Source organism: Anser anser (assembly GCF_964211835.1).
Source record: "Anser anser genome assembly, chromosome: 1".
NCBI classification, from domain to species: domain Eukaryota; kingdom Metazoa; phylum Chordata; class Aves; order Anseriformes; family Anatidae; genus Anser; species Anser anser.
In genome coordinates this window covers 102,026,177-102,042,898 of record NC_139720.1, presented here as the reverse complement: position 1 = coordinate 102,042,898, position 16,722 = coordinate 102,026,177, and the positions used below count along the sequence as shown (strand labels likewise).

At 56.3% G+C, this 16,722-nt stretch overlaps 1 protein-coding gene across 4 annotated transcripts; it reads left to right on the top strand.

Moving 5' to 3' along the window:
* Positions 1-720: 720 nt before the first annotated feature.
* On the top strand, positions 721-13,322 carry PIANP (PILR alpha associated neural protein). Of its 4 annotated transcripts, none has more exons than XM_083798635.1 (7): positions 721-738; positions 1,266-1,438; positions 7,575-7,644; positions 7,792-8,357; positions 8,506-8,587; positions 8,741-8,968; positions 9,152-13,322. In XM_083798635.1, exons 3-7 carry the CDS (start codon positions 7,628-7,630, stop codon positions 9,171-9,173), a joined length of 915 nt encoding a protein of 304 aa, XP_083654761.1. In that variant the 5' UTR covers positions 721-738; positions 1,266-1,438; positions 7,575-7,627; the 3' UTR covers positions 9,174-13,322. The 4 variants fall into 4 exon arrangements, with proteins under 4 accessions (XP_083654761.1, XP_083654764.1, XP_083654763.1 ...); XM_083798638.1 differs by having other exon boundaries at positions 1,266-6,756; XM_083798637.1 differs by lacking the exon at positions 721-738 and adding an exon at positions 784-906.
* The last annotated feature ends 3,400 nt before the right edge of the window (positions 13,323-16,722 follow it).

Sequence of the window (16,722 nt, the reverse complement as noted above, 5' to 3'; positions counted from 1 at the left end):
CTGGTTCGCTACCAGGGGAGCTCGTGGAAGGCCTGAAGAGCAGCCGAGCACCCTCGGGTGCTGCCACGAGTTGGGCACGGTCTGTTCCGGGCGTCGTGCTGTGCCCGGGCTCGGTGCTGTGTCTGTTACCAGTGTCCATCCCTGATGGAGTGGCGGGTTGCTTTATAGATCGGTGCTGTCTCCGCTATTCCTTTCTGTTTTGCCAGGGTCAGACGCGGTCCTCCCTCATCACTTCATGATGAAAAGTTTGATTGTTCCTGAGGAAATCACTTCCTCGTTTGTCAGTCCCTGGAGTGGAAGCCGTCTTTCTGCCCCCGACTTTCTTCTCTCGCCCAGCGGGTCGCTCGGCAGCCGCCTTCCGGCTTGGACCGCGCCTTCTGCCTGGTCCTTGGTGGCGGGGGGGAGGTTTTCCCCGGGAAACACCCGGCCCCTCGGAGGCACGCCACCCCCCCCCGGGCTCTCCTCTCGCCGGCACGTCCCCGCCGCTCCCGGACGCGTCCCATCGATCCCCGGCACAGGGACGCGCCCGGGGATGCGCTCAGCCGAGCGGGGCGGTCCCGCGGCCCGGGCAGAGCCCCCCCCCTGCTCCCGCAGCCCCCCCCCCCCCGTCCCCACCTCGACGGCCGCAGAGGCGCCCCCCTCGAGGGGCACGGCGGCGGCGGCGAGCCCCGGGGGGTGGGGGGGACGGGGGGGGGCGTCGCGGGGAGGGGGGGTCCCGGGGGACGGAGCCGTCCGGGGGTAGGCGGGCGGCGGGGAGATGGGGGGGGGGGGAGCGGCGGGTCCCTTGGAGACACCTCTCTCCATGGCAACCTAATCGCTTCCTGTGAGGAGCCCGAAATAACCGGCACGACGGGAGAGGCGCGGAGCGGGCAGCGGCGGCGGGGAGGCGGCGGCGGCGGCGGGCAGGTCCGGCGGGGCGGCCCGGGGGAAGGATGGGGGGGGGGGTCGGGAACCGGGGAGCCCTCGCCCACCCCGCAGGCGGGGAAGGGCTGCGGGGCCGGGGGGCGGCAGGGCACGGGGCATCCCCCCCCCCCCCCCCCCCGCCCCCCGTGGTGCTGCCCCCGTCGGGGCTGCCCCCCGGTGGGCGCCCCTCGGACCGCAGCAGGGCTCGGGGGCGGCGGTGTCGGGCCGCGGCCGTGCCAGCAGCCATGGGGTTAACGGGAGGCTGCGAGCGAGGGAGACGGAGACGGAGAGAGAGAAAGAGGGGCTGGACCAGTCCTCGGCAGCTGTTTATTTCAAGGCATCTCTCGCTCCCTCTCCCTCAGCCAGGGCTGAGCCTCGCCGAGCCTTCCTCCTCCTCCTCCTCCTCTCCCTCCTCCTCTCCTCCTCCTCCTCTCCTTCCTTCGTCCTGGCCATGAGAGGCACCGGCAGCGGCAGCCGCGCTCCCCCGGTCCCCCGCTCCGCCGCCCCGGCTGCGCCCCACTCGTCTCCCCGCAAGGTAAGTTCAGCCTCAGCCCCGGCGTGGGCATGGGGCCGCAGGGGCGAGGGGCAGGGAGGGACGCGTGCCCGGCTACGAGTCATCCCTCGCCGTCTCCTTCCCCGTGTCCTTTCTCCCCCTTTTTCCTTTCCCCTCTCCCCATCTGGGTGCTCTGTCTCCTCCTTAGCCGGCTCTCCGTCCCCTCTGCCGTCCCCTCCTCTCTCGCTCTGGGGCAGGGGGTGCCCGAGGGGCTGGCAGGGAGGGGGCACGTCCAAGGCATTGCTGCCTCTTGCCCTCCAGCTCCGGGCTCCATCACAGACCTGTTGTGCTGGAGCACTGGAGCCTCTGCTGAGCAAGGCGACTTCAGCCAAATTGGCGCAGCTGGAGAAAGGAAGCGGAGGGGTCAGTCCCTCCTCCCGCCCAGCCGAGGGTGCACCACACAAGAGAGACCAATTCGGATGTGGAGACTCCAGCACCTGAAGCACTTGGATGCCCGGGAACCGTAGGAAACTGGGAGGCAGAAGATTGGCAGACTCATGACATGTATTGCAGGCAGGCACTAGATGGCAGGGGACCGGCATCCTAGAGTGCTGGCTGGAATGGGGCCATGCTCACAGTTCCCAAATGCGGGGAGACTTGAGCTCAGAGGACCGCTGCTGGGGTTCACACGCCCGTTCCCTAGATACCGAGGTGTCCAAATGTGCAGGCGCTGCCACCCTTCCAGCCCCGGATTATGCCCTAGCCCAGGATTTCCATCCCCAGCCCGTAGGTGCTTGCCCCAGTGCCCTGTCACTGGAATTTCTGCCAGCGGTCACCGAGTGCTGCAGGACCTGCACTAACACCGGGCGAGCGCCACCGGCCCCTCCGCGGTCCTGGCCAGTCCTTCTGGGCACTACCACCAGCCTTCACAGCCTCAGACACCAGGTAGAGCACCCGACGCGAGGCACTGCATTCAGACTGCCAGCCCCCAAATCCAGCGCGCTCTGCAAGCTGTCGCCCCCAGCCCCATGCACAGCAGGAGCTCCTTCCCCAGATGGGCTTGGCATCTCCCACCACAGGGTACCAGCATTTGGCTTCGTGCTCCCGGCTGTCTAAACTCCCCCGAGCGCAGCAGAATCGCCTCCCTGGGGCAGCTGCTCCAGGATTCCTCCCTTTCCCTGTCCCCACCCAGCCGAATACAGCAGGACGTACAATTCCTTTTCATCAGCACTGGGGTTCATGCTTCCTGCTACCACACCAGCGATGACTGCATCTCTGCAGCTTGGGCTGTGAACCCCGGGATGCTCACGGCCACTGAGAAAAACACAGGTGTGGGGCGCTCGGGGCACCAGGCGGTGTCGGGGGGTCTCACTGCCGGCACCTGAACTCGCTCCGCTCGATGCTCGGAGATAGCTGCTAGGCTCCACAGTCCCGGATCGCTGTCTCCTATCAGTAGCTGTCATCACAGCACCCTGATGCTGGCCGGGAGTTAAAAATGACAGGCAACCTAGCTTTCTCTCTCCGCGAGGAGGGCTGGGTCCCCCTCAGGTTTGTTTTGATTTTTTATTACTGTTTTAGTGGGATCGTTGCTGTGGGGGAGCTGGGCAAAGGAAGGATTTGCATGAAGCTCTCGGTGCTGCGGGGTTGCTAATGGCGAACGCTATTTCAGCCGGCAGTAAGTTTCATAATCTTGGCCCAGCTCCTGTGAATGTTCTGTTCCTCAGGGTCATGAGCCTCTTTCCCCTTCCTCCATCCCTTCCCCCTCTACCCAAACTGGTTGGCAATTTCATTGTTCCAGTGGAATATATCCGTCATGTGAGGTCATCGCTGCATAAGGAGAGGTGATTGATTGCTGAGGTCACTGGGGCCTGTCCCATGCTGGGCTTTGAATACTGGGCTGGAGACCTTGAGCTGGACTCTGTGCTCGCAGGAGGGCCGCTGGTGTGGGGTGCAGAGAGGCACGGTGATGCATTCCCGGCAGATTGAGTGGCTGAGCAAACAGACTGCTGCATTCTGAACTAGCTGGAGCGCTCAGAGAGCAGACGGCTCCATTCCTAGAGGCATAGTATCACAGCAGTCAAGCCCGAGATGCTAGAGAAATACAGATAGATCATCGTCTGCCAGCCGAGCCAGGCAGAATCGGGTGCAACTCTCTCCCCATCCCCAGATGGAAGGAGGCTAGCCGCTTCTCGCTGACACGTCCTGCGTGTGCTCGGCTTCGCCCAATTGCTCCCCGGTCAGAGCTGATCTCTGCTAAGCATCAAGAAAGCTGTGAGATTCTCAGATTTTAAGGCCAGGGGGACCGTTTTGATCATCTAGTCTGACCTGCAGCATTGCACAGGCCAGAAAATTTCACCAATTTCATTTCCTGCGTCAAACCCATAACCTCCGATTGAACTACAGCATCTCTTTGAGAAATACAGCCGTGTAAAGGCTTCAGGCAGGAGGGAATACACCGCCTCCCTAGGTAAATTGTACTAGTGTGTGACCCTCTTTATTAATAGTATTGTTCCTCATTTGAATTTGTCAAACTTCAGCATTTTGTAACAGAAGGTTACAGATTGCATTTGATGTGAGCGAGCTACAGCATGGGTATTGCCTGCACGCGCCTGGCACCTCAGCTCTTTTATTCCAGTGATAACTTTTATATTTCAATAAGATTTCTCTTGGGGACCACTGCATGCTAGAATCCTGGACATGTAGGAGTTATCCTCCATGAATCCCAGGGCTTCACCAGGGCAGAGTAGCACCTGAACTCCAGAGTTCAGGATGTCACTTCTACGGTTTAGCCTGTGCTTCCTGCTCAGAGCAGGCACGCAGCAGGCTCTGCTCCTAGACAATAGTTAGGATGTAGGTTCCCATTCCCCTTGGAGAAGTGGCATGCATGCTTTTGGGCACGGCTGCTGAGATCTGCTCTCTCACATCCCAGCAGCAGTGGGTCTGGGCTGCAGGAGACTTACCAAGAGGGAGGAAGCATGGCTGGGTCACTGACGTTGGGGAACAGAAGAAGGACTTGTGCTTTCATCCTGCAAATTCAGTGAGAGCAGCTCCTAATAGACTAGCCCCAGATCTGTAGTCTGGCCCTGTAGTGGGGTCCGCATGCAATAGCAACGAGCAATGTAATTCCTCCTCCCAGCTTCCAAGCACCAAGATTCACAAACGGAGCTCAGTGAAGTGCCCTGGGGAAATAGCTTTGTCATTCACTCTCTGTCATCTGTGCATAACAGGACACTGGAACACTGCAATGAAGGCCCTGTACCTAGAGTGAAAGCACGCAGGTCCATCTTTGGACCCTGGGACCAGCTCTGTCCATTTTTTATCACAATTAGACCCGGGAGACGGACCTGAAAGCAAAAGCCATGCCAGGCGGTACTGATGCAGAAATCCAGTCTCTGCTCTGGCATACAACAGCCTCCTGAAAGGTGTAAGGTGCAACGATACTGGGACTCGTACCTCCAGGCAGTAAGACTATTTGAGCCCGCTCCTCCTCTCCAAAGATATACTGTTTTATTCAACATCCACAATGGGATACAGAGATGAATCAAGGACATTTGCTGTGCTTGCCCTCAAGCACAACAGAGTTTGTGCCCAGGACACAATTCCTACTGCCAGCAGCTAACCGAAGAGTGCCCCAGACATGTTTTATCTGCTGCTGTGCTGGTAAGCCACAGGGATCTATGTCCACGCTCTGCTGTGAGCATTGGTACTCCATGTGCAGTGGAGCCTAGCCCTTGCTGGCTGGCGAATCAGCTGGAGTTCCTGCTCCTTTGCTCTTATGGCATTCATGCTACAGGAGACACCTCTGTGCTCCTCCACAAAAGACACCTGGCTGTGCTTGTGCCAGGGCACACTCTCAGTCTCTGTCCCCAATATCATTATCAAACCAGAATGCTGACTGATACCATCTCAGTCCTGCACTCATCTGGAGCTGCCTTTGGGGTAGAGCCTCCAGGATTCACCTCCTCCTCACTGCAGGAGGATCTGTGCACAAGAGTGCCTGAGGTCTGAGCCTTGCACCCAGTTTCCAGCCTGTCACAAACACAGCAGTATGTGTATGGGAGGAGACCAGTGCTGGGCTCACTCTTGCGCCTCTGGTCCAGTAACAGCCATAACCTGCTCCCTAGGGCTGAAATTCAGGCTTCCAGGTGATAAAGCAAGCACAACTTGGGTCTGTAGGGATCCTTATTCCCAGGCTTTAGACCCTGGGAATGCTCGGTCCTGGGTGCTCTTCTGGAGAGCCCAAATACAGCCAAGCAGCACAGCGATTTCTGCTACTGCGGTGGTACTACCCAGATTCACATCTCCTGTTGCCTGATGCAAAAAACCACACATGCACCCTCTGAAGACCAGGGCTGTTAGCTGATAATGCGGTTGCAGGACATGGCTCTTCATCACGGGGAGCTACTCCCCAGTCCCAGCCATGGCCCCAGGCACTCCAGGCCACCTTGAAATCATCCGGACGGTTTGCGTGCACCCTAGCCTGGGGACTCACATGGAGAGGGATCCACGACACTTGGGATTCCCTCCCTTTCCAAGGTCCAAAAGAAATTCTGTCACAGATTTCTGTCTTGCCAGACATGATCTTCCACAGCGTCGTGATCATAATCCAGATGGCCAAGATCTTGCCAGCGCAAGGGAGCCTCTGGCTTTGGAAGAAACTTGCTCCATTCTGCTGCCTCTCTGCAGAGCTGCATTTTAATACCGAGTCCCCTCTAAGGCTTAGAGGTTCAGGAGCAAAGTACAAAGAAATGCTGAGAATAGCTGCTCTTTTCTCCTCATCTTCATCTCAGGATCTCTCCAGAGACTGATCTTGCCCCGGAGGGAAGGGCAGGGCACATTAGCCGACAATTCCTTTTTTCCTGTGAACTTTGTTTAAATATTTAACAGGAGGAAACTAAAAATATCCCCAGTTAATGCAGCAGGAGCCAGACAGCGGTTTGCTCCTGGGTGTCCTTCCTCCCAGCCCCTCTCCTCAGGTGCATGTCATGGGGCGCGAGCCCCCCAGCCCACAGCAAGCAGCGGGCTGCAAGAGGAAGGCCTGCTCCTCAGGAGGGGCTGCAGCGTCACCTAACAACATGGACCCAGCAGGGGAGCTGCTATTACTCCTTGGGAGCATCAAGACACAGCATGGTGGGCTCAGGGCTGGAGGTGCAGGGTGTTTGGTCTCCGTGTTGACTGCCTCCTGAGCCCCCTTGGCCCAGCACCCCCTTTTCCACGCCCCACAGCCGCATGAGGGCACGAATGTGGGTTGTCGGAGCTCACTCCTCCCCTTCACAGTGAAGGAACGGGCTGGATGTCTTGAATGATTTTTTCCCCGTGTGTGCGTGAGGTCTTTGTTGTGGAGCAAAATCCCGGGTCAGGTACACAGCAGCTCACTGGGGAAGGGCTGGCGCTGCGCCGCGTGCTGCCAAGGGAAGGGGCAGGCAGCATGAAGGGCAGCCGCGCTGCCGTGAGGATGATGCCGGAGGGTGGCGTGCGGCCGGTGCTGAAATCCTGCCGGGGTGCTGGCCCTTGCTCCGTGCCGCAGCTGCTGCCTAGCGCTGCTGGGTTTTGGGGATTGCTGGTGGGAGAGGCGGGGGAGGAAGGGAGGGACGGGACCTTGCTGAGGATACGTGGGTAAGGAGCATGGAAAGGTAATTCCGTGTTAGTGAGGAGGAAAGTAAATGCTAAATATTTGATAGGTATGTTTTTGCTCTTAAGTTCCTTAGTAAGGCTGGACTTTTCTGGCTGATTCACTCTCTCTTTCCCAATCTTCCCGGTTTATCACTTGCGAGCTTCCCCTCTCGCTCCCTCACCCCGGCAGACAATGAAGAGGCTCCTTTTTAATAAATGGATTACACGCTCTGCACTATAAATAAACACAAGAATTAAGATTCCAACCTGTTCTAGCGATAAGCAAACAAAGACGCCGAATCCCCCCTCGGCCTTCAGACAGGAGAGTCCCCCGGGAGTCTGTGCACGCGTCTCCGCACGTGTACTCCAGAGGCGGATCACTTTTCCCTGGTGCATACGCTAGCGAGCATGCTTCTGTGGGCCGGAGGGAGCAGCCCTGGGCAGGGGAGTGGGTGCATGTGCATGCTCTGCCTCGCTCTGCCTGCCGGGGCTGGCACCAGCAGCGGGGAGGGAGCGATGGCCGCGAGGTCCAGACGCAGCTCAAGCTCTCTCTCTTGCCTCCCAGTGAGGAGCATGAGGCGAGACCTCGCCGAGTGACGAGGCGCTGTTGCATCTGCGATGGAGCCTGGTGCCTGGTAGGTTCACGGCCCCCCCGCGCCTGCCAGCGATGCGGGAAGGAGGAAGGCATGTGGGCAGCAGGCTGCTGTCGGCTGCTCCACGACGGGCCTTCCCAGCAGGAGGGACGTCCAGATAATGCGCTCTTCCTCCTCCTCCTCCTGCAGCAGGATGCCTCTCCTGGCCTCCTCCATCCACTCGCTGCAGCTATGGCACTTCCTCCTCCTGGTCTCCGCTGTCCCTCCGCCCGCCGCCTGGTCCCTGCGCCCTCGCAGCCCCGTGGCCACCCGGCCTCTCTGCGCTCGTCGGAGTCCCTCTGCCCACCGGCCCATTTGCATCTGGGACAGGACCTCGCTGCCGGAGCGGGATTTGCGCCTCACGGCGCCGCGCCAGCGGGCCCTGTCCCCCCGCGGTGGGGACCTGCGCCACGCCGTGCGGCTGAGACGCCAGGCAGCGGGGGCCCGGCCCGCCACCCCCTCTGGTTTCGAGGACGGCATGCCCTCCTCCCAATACCCCTGGGCCATCGTGTGGGGCCCCACGGTGTCGGATGAGGACGGAGGGGACGCCAACTCAGCCAACCCGGGCTTCCCACCGCTGGGCTACACCTTCGTTTCACCACGGGGCATGGCGACGGCGCAGCCCAACTCCCACTCGCTGCTGCACAACGCGGGGCTCAACCTCCGCGAGACCCCGGCCACCCTACGGCCGTTCCTGTTTGGGCCCCGGGGGGAAGGTAGGTCTGCATTGTGCTTCTCCTGGCCCTGTTTTTGCAGAAGAAGCTCCTTCTGCAAAACTTGTCCTTGCCCCAACACTTGCACTGCTGCTCTTGGGGGTCTGATGGGGGTGGCAGTCACACTGCCCCTCTCACCTCTGCCTCACAGGTGTGGACCCCCAGCTCTACGTCACGATCACCATCTCTATCATCATTGTCCTGGTTGCCACCGGGATCATATTCAAGTTCTGGTGAGTGGGGCTTGGGGCCAATTGGGACTGTTTCGTAACGGTGCTCTGAGGCCATGTCGGTGGGCACAAGGACTGTGGGCTTGGGCACTGGAGAAAGTGTTTGACCCACGGGTGCAAGGGGCACTCATCGCCTTGCTGCTCTTCTCTCCAAAGCTGGGACCGCAACCAGAAGCGCCGGCGCCACTCTGGGCAGCAGAGTGGTGGGAGGCAGCAGGATAGCCAGCAGCCCCTCACGGACCTGTCCCCCACCACCGTCAGCATCCTGGGGCCCTACGGCGACGCCCTGACCCCCACACCCGAGGCGGAGGAACCCAGGCATGGGCAGGAGGGTGCGGAGAAACTGGGGGGCCACGGGAAAAGCACTGCCTTCCAGCTCAACCGGTGAGTCCGCCGGGGAGCCAGGGAGCCGTGGGGTGGCAGGGGGCAGAGGAACAGCAGGCTAAGGGCGGGCAAGGCAGATCAACCTTCTGAGGAGGGCCCAGGCGAGGCTGGCTGGCTAGCGGGGACGCCGGGGCAGCATGAGCGCCCGTCTCTAATTCTTTTCCGATTCCCTTTTCCCCCCAGAATCCCACTGGTGAACCTGTGATGCACACGGGAGAAGCAGAGCTGGCTCCCCCACCCTCCTGTCACAACCGGGGAGCCCACACTTCTGCCGCCTCTGCTACCCCAGGAAAAAAAAAAAAAACAATCTCCTTGTGCCACGGCCCGCTGCCACCGTTGTTAAATAACTCCACCGGGACGTGCCTGGGCAAACGGACGAGCCGGGCCTCGCTAGCGTCCTGCGGGGGGAAGGTTGGGGACCCCCCCGAGCAGGACAGGAGGATGAGCGAGCAGGATGGTGGGAGGGAAGGCGGCTGTCGGTGGTGTGAAATCGTAGCCTGCCCTGCCCCTGTCCTCGCACACACGCACACGCACTCTTTGACCTCCGTGACTCTCCCACCAGTGCATGCCTGACGTTGGGGGTAGGCAAGGTGGAAAGGCGTACCCCTGTCCCCGTGGGCCCGAGCCCTTCCGTGTGTCCCTTTCCATGTTGTGTGCTTTGACGTGAACGTCTGGAGTTCAGTGGCTGCAGCGATGCCTGCTGGGGTTCGGTCACCCCGAGCCAGGGCTCAGGTGATGGCAGGTCCTTCTGTTCCCAAGGTCTTGGCCTTCCCGAGGGTCCCAGGAGTGGGTGAGTCTTGGGAAGAAGAGGCTCATATAGCACCTGACCCCCCTCAGCAACACATTTCCTTGAAGGAAACATTGCCCTGCTTTTAATATTCATATCTTCCCATCTCCTTTCTGCCTAACACTCCTGTTTTCTGTCTTCAGCTTGTATCTTTCATCTCTCAGTCCCCAATGTTTCTATTTTTTTCTCTCCATTCCTCCTCCCCTCCTTTCTTGCCAGTTAAGGATGGAAGAAGTTCCTTTTGCTTTCCAAATGTTTTGATCTCTTGGAAGCCTCCTCGCTGTCCCTTTCCACCCCCTCAGTCTACTTCATCAAGGTTTTATCTCTACTCTATGGAGGTGTTCTTTAGAAAATCATAGGTGAAGCCTTCTGCCCATAACGTCATTTAGCAAGGGTCCTGTCCATTGAGATACTGCCAAAGCAGCTAAAAGTGTCACAAGCAGATATAGCTGGGCACAAGGAGCATGAGTTTGGCTGGGCTGGGGTAGGGAATTGCTTTCGGACACTCCTGTCACAGGCAACAAGCAGCTGAGATGACTCTGTTTGCCTAGGATGGCAAAGAGCGATTTATAGATGACCTCGGGAGCGTTTGGAGGGTTGCCATGTACTGCTGGTAGGTTTCTCCTGGAATGCCTCGTGAGACAACACTTGCCAAGGGCATGAGAGAGGGGGTATCTATGCCGCAACCAGGCATGGGAGGCCCATTTCCACAACAGTCCATTGACAATGACAATAGTTGCCCTCTCTTGGCTTTTGTGGACACCTTCAAAGAAATTTACAAACCCACGCTGACAGCCACTGAACTGAAATGATGCTGATTTAGGTAAGGTCACCCCTATGGTATACAAACACCCTCAGTTTCTGGGCTGATTGTGTCCAGAGACGGGAAACTCACCCACAATTTGAAGGCTCTAGTGCACCATACAAGGTCTTTGACAAAAAGTTTTCTGTCATCTCAGAGAATAGGAAATCGCCTTCCACCCTTTATCTCTGTAGTAAAAGCATATTCTTTATAGAACAAAGCACATGGAGTTTCCTATGAGGCCTGGTTCTGCCCATTTACCCAGCTGATCTGCTGGTGATCTCAGGTCCCACCTGACTCACCGTGAAGGACATTTAAATGAGAGTGTAAATTACAGTAAGCTTCACAGAAAACAGTAGAGATTTGGAGAAAATGACAGGTCAAATAAAATTATCGGCTTATTAGAAGCACAGAATGGCTGAAAGATGTAGTTGGAAAAGGACTCTGGAGGTCTCCAGTCTAAGCACAGGTTCAGTCTCTGCTCACGGCAGGGGATATTATTGCTTTACTGTAAATCAATCTGTTACTGAGCCTTTATCCTTACTGAGGCCCCTCTCAAGGCTTTGGTGGACGTTCAAGCTGTGGATGGACAAACAAGGGGGCAGATGGCTGCTCCTGCCCACGGCCCCCCTCACCACCACCCCTGCCAGCTGAGGGCAGGTCAGGGGCTGTTCCCACTCACGCTGGCACAACCAGGGATGGAGATGGACATCAGCACACAGTCTGCACAGGGCTGAATTGGTTGCTGCGGGCAGTTCACAACATAACGCCTCAAACTGGTTTAAGTAATCTTCCAGACTGGATTAATTAGATTGCTCTTTGATCAATAGCGCTTGTTGAAATAAGGCCAGAGTTTAGACGCTACCACTTCAAGGGCTGTCCTCGGACTTTCCCTTTGCACACGCAGTGTGGAGAGAAGGTCTGCAAGAAAGTGGCAGGGCACTGCAGGGTGTGTAGTGAAAACAGTTTCCAACACTTGCTGCAGGGAAGCCCTGCGCTCTGCTGGCCAGGCCTTTGTAAACTCTGCAAACACATCAGATTTAAGTGTTGTTTCTGTTTGATTGTTTGTTTGTTTGTTTTCCTTCAACGTGTCTCTGCTCTTGTTAAAAGTACCTCCAAGGAATGAAACCTTTCATGGATGTTGTGGTAAGAGGGAAGATGGGAAATGCAGTAGAGAAAACTCTTATAATGACGGAAGTTTCGATATGCTGAATATCTTTTCCAACACCAATTTTTCTAGTCAAACATTTTTATGGCGGTCGTTCACTCTCTCACATGAAACAGGTTAGATATGGGAAACAGCTTCATCGTTCTGCCCAAACTTTCATTGCTATGTTCTGTCCCTGGAGCAAAACATTCAAAACATGTTTGGCCACATAAGCTTCTTCCAGTCAATAAATAATCTCACTGGATCTGTCTTCTCCATGGCCGGAGCCTTATAAACCATCTTTCCCTATGCAGAATGGAGCCTGCCTGGTCCTCCAAGATCGTATTCTGTGAGATGCACACATGGACTGGTTGACAGCACCAGGTACAAAGCCAGGGCAGAGGCCAGCACCTTCTCAGTCACAAGCCGCAGGTTTCCCATCTTCCAGCTGACTGGAGGAAAAATATCTGGGTTAAATTTTTTCCAGTGGAAATTTTACAGAGAGAAAGGTGTGTAGGGAAAACTACTGCAAATGTTTGTAGGCTTGGGCTGAGCCTGTCCAACATTGCTGGCCAGTTAGCAGAACACATCTGGGTGGGCTGAGCAACTGTGTCTGTGCAAACTCCTCAAGGGACGTGGTTTTGTTAGCAGAAGGCTGGTCTCCCTGTGGGTGCAGTGGGAAGGAGGGAAGGCCTGGGGGACAATCCCTCCCCTCCGCCCTGCATTGTGTTGGAGCAGGAACCTGAGTCTCTCTCTCTCCCTGTTTACCCGACAGTGACATGACCACAAGGACAAATCCTGTTTGGGCTTCCCGATCTGGTTGGTCATGACGGGTAGGCAAGGGAACAGAGCTCAGACGTGTGCTTCCACACCTCTCCTCCAGTCCAGTTTACAGCGACACATCCAGCCAAGAGTTCCAAGGCTTCAGAGAGGGCTATCTACCTCTTCCTCAGTGGCACCTAAGTGCCCTTGTAAATCTGTCCCTTTCACCCGCCCACCCCTCCCTTCCCTGCTAAGGAAAAATGCTTGGAAAGGAGCTTTTTGTTCACTTCCCACACATTCTCAAATGAAAACATGATCACCTTTCGATTGGTCTGACTTAAACGGTGGTTTTGGTTTTCACTCTGAAAAACACGCCTATGGCACAGCCTTAGAGATGAGTCCTGCAGCACAAAAGCCCTGGGCCAAACTCCAGCTCCCTGACCATGCCCCAGCTGACGTCCCACTGTAGTCCTGGCCCTACCTTGTCAAGACAATAGAGGGGAACCCCTTCTTTCACTGTCTGACAGCTCTCCTTCCCTCCTTTCCTGTTGTTTTCCCACTCCCTGCTCCCATCTTGTACCATGGTCTCCCTCCTGGCTCTCTCTCCCCTCCTGCTGTTTCGCTCTCCTCACTCCTCTCTTGTTCTCTCTCTGCCATTTGGTCTTGTTCTGCCGCAGCTCCCATCCTTCTCTCCATCCTCCCTCCTGCTTCCCGCTTGGTCTCGCTCCCCCCCTCCCCTGCCCTTGTGCGCTGTGATATATATTTTTGTAGGATTTCTCTTCTCCTTGTGGTGAAATATTCAATTCTTGTGGGATGTTAGTTTCAACATTTTTAAATAAACCTTTGCAAAATACTGGAAGCAGAGCTCTTGCTGCTGTGGAAGAGGCCATAATGGAGGTGTCAGGGGTGGGGAGAGAGGGGCTTTGCCCTGGGCAGACCCCGGTGGGATGGGGGCTCAAGCATCTGCCATCCTATGGCCTTCTCCAGAGGGGTGGACAGGGCCATTTGGCCACGTGTCCATCTCACCCTGGTTTCCTTAGTGGCCAGAGGGGCCTTTCAGCCCTCCTCACAGATTTCCACAGGAGCTCTCCTTTGCTCAAGGAAGCCGCAGGGGCCTCGCACACCCACTTCTCAGCCCCGAGTGGCTGTTTTTGCACCGGAGCTGCTGCCTCCCAGCCATGCTTTGGGGCTGCTTGTCACATGCTGATCTGTGCTGGGAGCCAGGGTGGCTGTGAGAGGTGAGAGAAGCTGGAGAGAGACGGAGAGATGCTGGAGCAGAAGCCTCCCTCACTCTGTTCCCCGCGGCTGCCTCCGCAATTTCTATTTACAGCCCTGCTGCCTCCCCTCCTGGCCACAGTGCCGCTGCTGTTGCTAGTTTCCAGGGCTGCTCTGTAATTAAGCATCCTCTGTCTCCTACGACTCCCCCACTTCACCAGCTCCGTCAGTGATCGCTGCCGGGGTGGGCAAGGGGGGGGGGTGCTGGAGACCACGGCAGCGCTGGTGGCACCTCCAAAGGGCTCCCTCCCCGTGGGGCACCAGGGATGGCTGTCCCAGCGTCTGTGCTCGTGTGAGCGGCACCCCTTCTGCCCCCGTGCCGAGGGTGGGAGGAGGGAGTCCCTCAGCCCTGCTGCTTCGGCGGGCTGCTCGCTGCCCCCGAGGCTGAGCCTCTCCCATCCACTGCAAAAGGAGGCTGTGGGGCTGGGCAGGCTGGGGAGATGCGGCTGAAGGGGTGAGAAATTCTCACCGTGCTGACATTACAGGCTCACACGCTTGTCAGCGCAGTGAAATGTCTTGCGTAAACCTCAGCTGCTTCCAGCCAGTGCTTCATCCCTTCCTGCTGGCTTCTCTGTCAGCAGATGCGTTTTCTCCAGTGCCCTCTCCACAGAGGCTGAGGCTACGGGCACTCAGTGAAACCTTCCTTTCCTTCACCAGGAGAAGCTCCCCGAGGTGACCCTTTTTCTTCTGATCTCCTGAAGCTCTGACTCCCTGGTCTAGTCCCTTCTCACCAACACTTCCCACTACTTCTTGCCCACCTGCTCGCTTTGACTTCCCAGCCTTCCAGCCTGCTCCCAGCCCTGCCTCCTTCCCCAGCACCTTGCTCACTGATGGGGAGCTAGGAGGGGGAGCTGCCTGCTGAACAAGGGGCAGTGGAGATGGGAGGAATGGATGCGATCAAATAAATCAAAGAAGAACACCTAAGAACTGCACAAGCACAACAAAACACATGAAAGCCTCCCAGCAAGGGGTCAGAAACCAAGCACGAGGTATTGCTGAGCACTGTGATTTCCTGACAAAGAGAGTACCTCGGAAACACATTATGAAAACAGCTCCCAAAGCTGGGACTCCCTCCAGCTGAACACTTTCTGTAACCTGCAATAAATTGTCCCATTATATTTAAAAACAAACATGACAAACTAAGGTAATGGTCTGCTGGCAGCGCCTGTCAATGTAAGGATCTCATAGTGAGCTGCAGTACTCGCTTGCCTCCTCTGCTCAGGGAACTTCTCCAGACCTGGGGCTGGGAGTGAGGCCACTACACGCTCTGTGCTGCTCTTCCCCATGGGGCTATCATGCTGCTCACCACTGCTCTGTGGTAATGCCTTCATAGCATGCCCCGTGAGACAACTGGCCCAGTGTTACGAGCATGAGGGTAGAGGTGGGAAAGCACCTGCTGGGCATCGCTGTTCTCCTCAGGCCTACCCTATAGACACGGCATGGCGGCAGAGGGGACGATCAACTTAAGTTAGAGGTGTCTCCTCGCCCAGCCAAAGGGATGTGGTTGTGCAGACGGTGATTTAATTAGGAGCAACGCACAACTTAAGGTAGCCTTGAAGAATGACCCTGAAACAAGCTCATTTTAGTGTCACGTAAAGGAGCTGAGTGGTTCCCTTGGTTCGCTCCTGCTTTGAACCTCAGAGGCAGAGCTGAATCTTTATCAAGGGCTGCTGTGTCTCCGAGTGCACGTTTCACTTGGTGAATAATAGGCCATTCAGTGACGCACTCCACATTGATCCAAAGCCCATCTTTCTCAGGGAGTGACCGGAATACAAGCAAAACCATCTTCAACTTCAGATCAATCCCCACGAGGGATCTGGCAGGGAAACAAATGCCAGTCCCTGCTCCAGGGACCTGTCTTGCATCTCTGTGGCTCCTAGTTAGGGCTCCAGTGGATGGAGGGCAGTCACTCTAGGGCAGCCAGTCTAGCTTGAAGTCCAGGCTTTGTCAAGGGCTGGATATACCACGAAGGTTCAACAAACAAGCAAGCCTGGGGTGACTCAATTTCTGAATGTCAGAAGGACATAGCTTGATGTCTGCAGCATGCACTGGTCAAATCTGCATTACAGCCTGGCTGGAGAGCTGGTTGGTTTCCTTGTTAGTTTACCCAAGAAAAGTGCCTGGATAAGCATCATGATTCTCTCAGGTACCATCTGAGCCTTGGTAAAGTGACCAAGACAGTAGGATCTTTGTGAGCTCCTCCTAAATCAAGGGACAGTCTGTGGTGAGTGTCCTCTGCTAGCATCAGGGAAATTAATCTAGACAGGTTAGTGCACCGTTAACACGTGCAGATTAGTCTGAATGTGTTCACACCTACAGTGGAGGCTTGCACCGTTAGATTGACTCAGAGCCATTTGACAACACCGGAGTGAGTTATTTAAGCCTGAAATGGTTTCCTTCTGATGCCTTTTTCTGCCTTAGAGATTTCATTCATGTGTGACATAATGCATGTGAGTGAACATCACGCAGATGAGGTCTGAGGCTCCGCTTAGCATGGCCCTGTGTTTGTGGATACACAGCAGGAACTGTCAGAGGTGGTAGAGAGGTGTTATTCCTTCCTTTACAGTGAGACTGCTCTTACACCAAGCATCAGGACATCCATGGCAAAACTGAGGACCAAAAGACTGACCTATAGCCAAATGCTGGTTTCTTGTAGCTACTCATGTTGGCCAACTTACTTGTGGCTATCTAAAAAACATGGTGCAGTAAATCTGAGTGCAGCAGATGAGGAAGAGACAGATTTTTTCATGGTACCTGCTGCTTACAGGAGGGCTGGGATGAAGTGGTGACTGAGGATAATAACAGTGCCTCTGGCAGGGCTTTGGTGACAGTAGTTTGACACTCAGGCAGTACCATGGAGAAAAACGCACAGCCTAACCAAAACACAAGGAGCTGAAGCCATTGAGGAAAGGCCTAAAGGAAGAGAGTTATGAGGTAGAAGGAATATGAGGGAGGCCAGGAAAAGACAGGTTGAGGAGAGA